The 10,042-nt window shown below is 41.6% G+C and overlaps 1 protein-coding gene across 1 annotated transcript; it reads left to right on the forward strand.

The window, feature by feature from the left end:
- LOC106580799 (toll-like receptor 2 type-2) lies at positions 1-3,742 on the forward strand. Its single transcript, XM_014162243.3, has 3 exons — positions 1-995; positions 1,217-2,399; positions 2,599-3,742. Exons 1-3 carry the CDS (start codon positions 1-3, stop codon positions 3,115-3,117), a joined length of 2,697 nt encoding a protein of 898 aa, XP_014017718.2. The 3' UTR covers positions 3,118-3,742.
- The last annotated feature ends 6,300 nt before the right edge of the window (positions 3,743-10,042 follow it).

Below are 10,042 nucleotides of genomic sequence, written 5' to 3' on the forward strand. Positions count from 1 at the left end.
ATGTGCATGCACACAATGATTCTACTGGGTTTTGTGTGGTTTAGTCCGCCACTTCTTGTGGCCCTTGCCTCACCAACCCCTGCTTCGAATGATGAGAGAGGCCCCTGTCAAATCTACAACTCTGGTCGCTCCGCAAACTGCCTTGGTCAGCGACTGGATCATGTTCCATGGAAGCACTTCCCTTCCACGCTTGAAAGTATAGATCTCTCCTACAATGAAATTCATGCCATTCGTGTTAATTACTTTTCTCGCCTACCTCATCTTCGTGTCCTCAAGCTGCAGTTCAACAACATCTCTGTGATTGAGGACCGTGCCTTCCACAACAACCCCCTCCTGGAGCATCTTAACATCTTTAACAACTCCCTAGAGGAAATCCCTGCCAACGCCTTGCAGGACCTCTTTAATCTAAGGGAACTCCTTATGTCGAATAACCTTTACACCCAGGCCACATTGTCAGCTGACGTTTTCTCCAGATTGACCCAACTCAAGGCCCTGTCCATGGGCGGCCCCTTGGTCAAGGGTCTAAGGAAAGGGGACTTCCAGGCATTGAGGAACATTCAGTTACAGGACTTTGCCATTAAAACTTCATCAAATATCAGTTACTATGAACCGGGTAGTCTGAAGGTAATCCAGACAGGTAGAATGGGTTTTGACATGGCCATAGATCAGAAGCCGAATTTCCTACCTTTGATTCTACGAGACTTGGCCAACAAGACTTTCAGTCTCATCCAATTCAGGAACCTCTTTGAGTTCATGTATTACATGGGAGATGAGGATATTTTCAGAGGCTTGCAAGACATCAAAGTAGATTCGCTCATCTTTCACCGTGGAAAATTCAATGAGAAACTTATGAGGATGGCTCTGTTTAATCTACAGGTCACCCCCCTTAAAAGTCTGACACTTCAATACATTGACTTTGCTCGCTCGCCCAACTTTGTGGATAATGGCTTGGGCTCCAGTATCAAAGACCTTGCACTGAGTAGACTAAATCTGTGGTAAGCATATCTTATTATACTCTGTTAAATTACAAAAGCACTATGTATACATTTCTACCCAGAAGATGCAAAAAAAATACAGGTTCCTTGTCACAAGTGTTTTTTTTTCATCAATTGAAATCTTTTGTCATATCTATGTATTGTGAAAGTACCAATTATGTTATCATCTTGACCACACATGTTTTTTTCATGCTTACATTTGTTTCTTGCTTACTCCTCAGGCACATCAGTAATCCAGACATTTTGCGATTCGACTGGCGCTTCACATGGTTCAACAAAGTCCGACTGCTGTCCATTCAGAATGTCAACTTCAACTCTGTGCCTTGCGATGCCTGGCTTAATATGGAAGACATGGAGGTTTTGGACATCTCGAACAACCGCCTGCAGGACAACATCCTCTTCAACCAGAGATGCGACTACAGGGGCACCATGCCGACTCTTCGTTCCTTCAATGTCAGCACCAACCAACTGACCAGCCTTCAGGACTTAGCCTCCCTGACCAGGGAGTTCAAACAGTTGAAGGTCCTGGATGTTAGCCACAACATGCTGGGCTCTGCTGAGGAGAGTCGCAACTGTAACTGGATGCAGAACATCACCCAGGTGATCGCTCACCACAACCGATTCAAAAGTGGTGCCCTCCAGTGTCTGCCCACCACAGTACAATTCTTGGACCTCTCGTACTGTGACCTGGACCAGCTGGACATGGCCTACTTCCAACAAACCATCAGCCTCAAGGAGCTCCTGCTCAGTGAGAACAAGATTAAGTTCATTCCCTCTGGGTGGAGAAGTCACTCCTTGCAGTCACTGGCTCTGGATGGGAACTCCTTTGGGCTCATCAGCATGGGCTCCTTCCAGGACATGCCCCAGCTGTCTCGACTGACGGCAGGGAACAATCCATTCCACTGCACCTGCGACCTCCACGCCTTCCTCCAGGACACAATTTCCAAGGGGAAGGTCAACATCACTGACTGGCCAGAGAACTACAAGTGTTACCATCCAGAGGCCCTGCTCAATACCGCTGTGGCAAATTTCTTCCCGGGTCACGTGGCCTGCGATATCAGACTGATCATCATCATCTGTGTGGCTACTACTGCAGCTGTGGTTTTAGTGTTGATGCTTATATGCTACATATTCAATGTTCCCTGGTACATCAAAGCCACATATCAGATCCTCAGAGCCAAATACAGGGCTCATCAGGAAGGAGCATCTGGAAAATCACAGATCTATGTTTACCATGCCTTTATCTCCTATAGCCACCCAGATGCAGACTGGGTCAGGGACCAGTTGCTGCCCTGCTTGGAGAACAGCAAGCCCCCCTACCGACTCTGTATCCATGAGAGAGACTTCATGCCAGGAAAGTGGATCATCGACAACATAATTGAAAATATTGAGAGCAGCGAAAAGGTAAGGGTGAGGATCCACCAAGACAAGTTAGAGGTGTTTCAACAAGTAAATAGTACTAGACTTTTGAATATAAAAGGTCAATTGAAGAACCCAAAATGTAAGATGTATGTTTTGTTTAGGTTTGTATCCTGATTCCTGCACTGTGCATTTGCCGAAATGAATACACCCTATCCTCTGAATTTTTTGTTTCCTAATCCAGGTCATATTTGTGTTGTCACACCACTTTGTGAACAGCGATTGGTGCAACTACGAGCTCTACTTTGCCCAGCAAAGAGCCATCGGCAAGACCTTCAGCGATGTTATTCTGGTGGTGAAAGAGCCCATCGACCCTGAATCTCTGCCCAGCAAGTACTGTAAGCTCAAGAAGATGCTGAACACCAAAACATACCTAGAGTGGCCCCAGCAAGCCAAGCAGCAGACCTTCTTCTGGGCTCAACTTAGGAGCTGTCTGGGCAAGCCCACAGTGACTAGAGAGCAGGCTCTTAGTGGTAGGAGCAGCAGTGTATCCTCAGTGGGCGCTGTGCCTGTGATAGAGCTCCCTCTAGAGGATGGGAAGCCAGCGATAGCTATGCCAAATTTAGACAGAGAAGCAGAGCTCCACAAAGTAGTTCCTCAGGAGATCGAAAAACTTTCAGTGAGAAGTCCAGAGTTTTATGGGCAAAGACCAATCCCTGTAGCCTTGGCATCAGACAAAATAAGCCAAGCATGTAGCTTGTAATGTGTATAGTGTCCCAAGACCAATCTCTCTCTGAAGTGCTGAGCTTGAGTGACTTCTTGGCCATGCTGTGGCAGATAATGTGGTTGCTAAGCTGCTGGTAGCATTAGCAAGTGTTTCATAATGATGACAGTGAATAACATGAGCCACCCACCCTTCTGACATGTACAGTGCTTACTCCCCCTTCAACTCTTTACATGGTGTTGTGTTACAAAGTGGGATTGAAATAGATGACATTTTTGTGTCATTGATCTACACAAAATACTCCATAATGTCAAAGAGAAAAAAAGTATAATAACATAAGTATAAGTATTAATTTATAAGCATAAGTATTCATCCCCTTTAGTTCAGAAGTCAAAATTGGCTTAACAAATCACATAATAAGTTATATGGACTCACTCTGTGTGAAATAATAGGGGTTGATGTGATTACTGAATGACTACCCTTTCCTCCGTCATACCTACCTACCTACCTACCTACCTACCTACCTACCTACCTACCTACCTACCTACCTACCTACCTACCTACCTACCTACCTACCTACCTACCTACCTACCTACCTACCTACCTACCTACCTACCTACCTACCTACCTACCTACCTACCTACCTACCTACCTACCTACCTACCTACAGTGGGGGAAAAAAGTATTTGATCCCCTGCTGATTTTGTACATTTGCCCACTGATAAAGGATCAGTCTATAATTTTAATGGTAGGTTTATTTGAACAGTGAGAGACAGAATAACAACAAAAATATCCAGAAAAATGCATGTCAAAAATGTTATAAATTGATTTGCATTTTAATGAGGGAAATAAGTATTTGACCCCCTCTCAATCAGAAAGATTTCTGGCTCCCAGGTGTCTTTTATACAGGTAACGAGCTGAGATTAGGAGCACACTCTTAAAGGGAGTGCTCCTAAACGCAGCTTGTTACCTGTAAAAAAGACACCTGTTCACAGAAGCAATCAATCAATCAGATTCCAAACTCTCCACCATGGCCAAGACCAAAGAGCTCTCCAAGGATGTCAGGGACAAGATTGTAGACCTACACAAGGCTGGAATGTGCTACAAGACCATCGCCAAGCAGCTTGGTGAGAAGGTGACAACATTTGGTGTGATTATTCGCAAATGGAAGAAACACAAAAGAACTGTCAATATCCCTCGGCCTGGGGCTCCATGCAAGATCTCACCTCGTGGGGATGCAATGATCATGAGAATGGTGAGGAATCAGCCCAGAACTACACGGGAGGATCTTGTCAATGATCTCAAGGCAGCTGGGACCATAGTCACCAAGAAAACAATTGGTAACACACTACGCCGTAAATGACTGAAATCCTGCAACGCCAGCAAGGTCCCCCTGCTCAAGAATACATATACATGCCCGTCTGAAGTTTGCCAATGAACATCTGAATGATTTAGAGGACAACTGGTGAAAGTATTGTGGTCAGATGAGACCAAAATGGAGCTCTTTGGCATCAACTCAACTCGCTGTGTTTGGTGGAGGAGGAATGCTGCCTATGACCCCAAGAACACCATCTCTACCGTCAAACATGGAGGTGGAAACATTATGCTTTGGGGGTGTTTTTCTGCTAAGGGGACAGGACAACTTCACCGCATCAAAGGGACGATGGACAGGGCCATGTACCGTCAAATCTTGGGTGAGAACATCCTTCCCTCAGCCAGGGCATTGAAAATGGCTCGTGGATGGGTATTCCAGCATGACAATGATCCAAAACACACGGCCAAGGCAACAAAGAAGTGGCTCCTGAAGATGCACATTAAGGTCCTGGAGTGGCCTAGCCAGTCTCCAGACCTTAATCCCATAAAATCTGTGGAGGGAGCTGAAGGTTTGAGTTGCCAAACGTCAGCCTCAAAACCTTAATGACTTGGAGAAGATCTGCAAAGAGGAGTGGGACAAAATCCCTCCTGAGATGTGTGCAAACCTGGTGGCCAACTACAAGAAACGTCTGACCTCTGTGATTGCCAACAAGGGTTTTGCCACCAAGTACTAAGTCATGTTTTGCAGAGGGGTCAAATACTTATTTCCCTCATTAAAATGCAAATCATTTTATAACATTTTTGACATGGGTTTTTCTGGATTTTTTTGTTGTTATTTTGTCTCTCACTGTTCAAATAAACCTACCATTAAAATTATAGACTGGTCATTTCTTTGTAAGTGGGCAAACATACAAAATCAGCAGGGGATCAAATACTTTTCCCCCCCACTGTACGTACATACATACATACATACATACATACATACATACATACATACATACATACATACATACATACATACATACATACATACATCTGTAAGGTCCCTCAGTCAAGTATTGAATTTCAAGCACAGATTCAACTACAAATACCAAGGAGCTTTTTGAAAGAAGGGCAGTGATTGGTAGATGGTAAAAATAACAAATCAGACATTGAATATATCTTTAAACATGGTCAAGTTAATAAGTATGCTGTGGAGGATGTATCAAACAACCCAGACACATCAAAGAAACAGCCGTCCTTCTGAACTGAGCTGCAGGATAGGAAGGAAACTGTTTAGGGATGTCAACATGCGGCCATTGCATTTTAAAATAACTACAGAGTTCAATGGCTATGATGGGAGAAAACTGAGGATGGATCAACAACATTGTAGTGACTGCACAATAATGACCTAAATGACAGAGAAAAATAATAATACAAATATACAGACTAAAAAATATCCCAAAATATGCATATTTATGCAACAAGGCACTAAAGTAATACTGAGAAGAAAAAAAACACGGCAAAGGAATACACTTTTTGGACTAAATGCAAAGCCTTATGTTTGGGGCAAGTCCAACACAACAAGTCACTGAGTAACTGTCTCCTTATTTGCAAGCACGGTGGTGGCTGCATCACGGTATGCATGGGTATGCTTGACATCGGCAAAGACTGGTGAATTGTTCAGGATGAAAAGAAACAGGATGCAGCTAAGCACAGGCAAAATCGTAGTAGACAACTTGCTTCAGTCTGCTTTACACCAGTAACTGGGAGAGGAATTCACCTTGAAGCAGGACAATAACCTAGAACACAGGGCCAAATCTACACTGGAGTTGTTTACCAAGAAGACAGTGAATGTTATTTAGTGGCCAAGTTACAGTTGACTTAAACATGCTTGAAAATCTGACAAGACTTGAAAATGACTTTCTAGCCATGATCCCCAACACCTTGCCAGAGCTTGAAGAGTTTCGAAAAGAATAATGGACAAATATTGCACAATACAGGTATACAAAGCTCTTATGAGACTTACCCAAGAAGACTGTGTTCCTAACATGTATTGACTTGGGGGTGAATACATATTTAATCAAGGTATATGAATGTTCTATTTTTCAATGATGTTTAAAAAAATAAAATAATAATCTTCCACTTTGACAGAGTATTTTGTGTAGATCGTTGACAAATAAATACAATTAAATCAATTTTAATCCCACTTTGTAACACAATCAAAGGTGAAGAAATCCAAGGAGGGTGTTGACTTTCTGTAGGCACTGTAAGCCTTGGTGCAGAGGAGGTCACTCTGCCCAGTGTGCTCTCGAAGTGACCCAGGCCAAGGGCCCTGCCGACAGGTGTTGAAAGACCACAAGCTCAACAGCTCAAATGGGATTTCCCGTGTCACACTTGAGATAAGCGAGGTGCCGGGGAGATGTGGTGACAGGTGTCATGCAGCGTGGTTACACTCCCAACACCACTCGGCCACTGACCACAATTACTGCAACACATAATGTATGCCATTTAGCTGACACTTTTATCCAAAGCGAATTACATTTTATGTGCACATACACACGTCATGTAGAATCGTCTCTGCCATGTCAAAAGGTATGCAAGCCACAAATCTCATATGAAAGGGGGAACCAGTGGGGACTGCATGTTATATGACAGTTGTTTAGAATGAAACATGTAGCTTATGCAATGTATTCATGTCCAGTAATATTGAGAAAAATGTGATGGTCCAAATATTCAAAACAATATAAATACAATAATGAAATTTAGTTTCCTAAATATGTTTTACTTTTCTATACTCTATACATGCTTTAATGTACATGTGAATGTTATTGTTAATGTGAATGGTATTTACTAATTAAGTAAATAACAAATTAGTTAATTGCTTATCATAACATTGATTGCCTAATGCAAATTAATTTAAGCCAATAACTCTAATAAAACAGTGTTGTTTTGACTGTTGAGTGGGTATTTAGAAATAGGGATGTATTAAGATGCAGTGTAATTCTGTTTTACAATATCAGTGTGAAGGGCTGCTTTGTGAAGCCTGGCAATATATACAACTGACCAACAGATGACACCCTTTTACATTTTCTGGAAGTCACTTTAAGTTTGTGTGTGTGTGTCTTGAGAAGGGATCAGACTTAAATCACAGAAACTGGCAGATGTCAGACATGATATAACAAACAGCATCTGCCTGTAGTTATATGCCCAGCAAGACAACAAACATACTTTTATTGTATCAACTGGTTGTTTTATGCAACAGAATAGAGTATTCTTAACTATTGTGTGTGTGTTCTAGAGGTCGACCGATTATGATTTTCTTTTTCAACGCCGATACCGATACCGATTATTGGAGGGCCAAAAACCGCCGTTGCCGATTAAATCGGCCGATATTTATTTATTTGTAATAATGACAATTACAAAAATACTGAATGAACACTTATTTTAACTTAATATAATACATCAATAAAATCAATTTAGCCTCAAATAAATAATGAAACATATTCAATTTGGTTTAAATAATGCAAAAACAAAGTGTTGAAGAAGAAAGTAAAAGTGCAATATGTGCCATGTAAGAAAGCTAACGTTTAAGTTCCTTGCTCAGAACATGAGAACATATGAAAGCTGGTGGTTCCTTTTAACATGAGTCTTCAATATTCCCAGGTAAGAAGTTTTAGGTTGTAGTTATTATAGGAATTATAGGACTATTTCTCTCTATACGATTTGTATTTCATATACCTTTGACTATTGGATGTTCTTATAGGCACTTTAGTATTGCCAATGTAACAGTATAGCTTCCGTCCCTCTCCTCGCTCCTACCTGGACTCGGACCAGGAGCACATCGACAACAGCCACCCTCGAAGCAGCGTTACACATGCAGAGCAAGTGACATTTGAAACGCTATTAGCACGCACCCCGCTAACTAGCTAGCCATTTCACATGGGTTACACCAGCCGAATCTCGTGAGTTGATAGGCTTGAAGTCATAAACAGCACAACGCACGAAAGTGCTGTTTGAATGAATGCTTACGAGCCTGCTGGTGCCTACCATCGCTCAGTCAGACTGCTCTATGAAATCATAGACTTAATTATAACATAATAACACACAGAAATACGAGCCTTAGGTCATTAATATGGTAGAATCCGGAAACTATCACGTTTATTCTTTCAGTGAAATACGGAACCGTTCCGTATTTTATCTAACGGGTGGCATCCATAAGTCTAAATATTCCTGTTACATTGCACAACCTTCAATGTTAAGTCATAATTACGTAAAATTCTGGCAAATTAGTTCGCAACGAGCCAGGCGGCTCAAACTGTTGCATATACCCTGACTCCGCCTGCAATGAACGCAAGAGAAGTGACACAATTTCACCTGGTTAATATTGCCTGCTAACCTGGATTTCTTTTAGCTAAATATGCAGGTTTAAAAATATATACTTCTGTTTATTGATTTTAAGAAGGCATTGATGTTTATGGTTAGGTACATTCGTGCAACGATTGTGCTTTTTTTCGGCAAAAAATGCGCTTTTGTTAAATCATCCCCCGTTTGGCGAAGTCGGCTGTTTTTGTTAGGAAGAAATAGTCTTCACACAGTTCACAACGAGCCAGGTGGCCCAAACGGCTGCATATACCCTGACTCTGTTGCAAGAGAAGTGACACATTTTCCCTAGTGTCATGGGCATCGTAAGTATTGGACCAAGGCGCAGCGGGTAAAGTGCTCATCTACTTCATTTATTTAAAGAAAACACTTAAACAAAATAAACAAACGACAAAAACAGTTCCATAAGGCTCCCAGGCTATACAGAAAATAACCACCCACAAAACACAAGTGAAACAAACACTACTAAATATGGCCTCCAATTAGAGACAACAACAACCAGCTTCCTCTAATTGGAGGTCATTGCCAAAAACCCAACATAGAAATAGAAAACTAGATATAAACATAGAAATAGATAACATAGAACCTAAACCCAAAAACACCGAAACACACAAAGCAAACACCCCCTGCCACGCCCTGACCAAACTATAATGACAAATAACCCCTTTTACTGGTCAGGACATGACACCTAGTTAAAATAAATTCATGTTAGCAGGCAATATTAACTAAATATGCAGGTTTAAAAAGATATACTTGTGTATTGATTTTAAGAAAGGCATTGATGTTTATGGTTAGGTACACGTTGGAGCAACGTGTTCCTAAGCGATTATATGCAATGCAGGACAGGCTAGATAAACTAGTAATATCATCAACCATGTGTAGTTAACTAGTGATTATGATTGATTGATTGTTTTTTATAAGATAAGTTTAATGCTAGCTAGCAACTTACCTTGGCTTCTTACTGCATTCGCGTAACAGGCAGGCTCCTCGTGGAGTGCACTGTAAAGCAGGTGGTTAGAGCGTTGGACTAGTTAACCGTAAGGTTGCAAGATTGAATCCCCGAGCTGACAAGGTAAAAATCTGTCATTCTGCCCCTGAACAAGGCAGTTAACCCACCGTTCCTAGGCCGTCATTGAAAATAAGAATGTGTTCTTAACTGACTTGCCTAGTTAAATAAAGGTGTAAAAAAAAAATATATATATATTTGGCCGAATTTTTATATATATAAAAATTCGGCCAAATCGTTGTCCAAAAATACCGATTTCCGGTTGTTATGAAAACTTGAAAT

The sequence above is a fragment of the Salmo salar genome, chromosome 02, assembly GCF_965601325.2.
Source record: "Salmo salar chromosome 02, fSalSal1, whole genome shotgun sequence".
Taxonomy (NCBI): domain Eukaryota; kingdom Metazoa; phylum Chordata; class Actinopteri; order Salmoniformes; family Salmonidae; genus Salmo; species Salmo salar.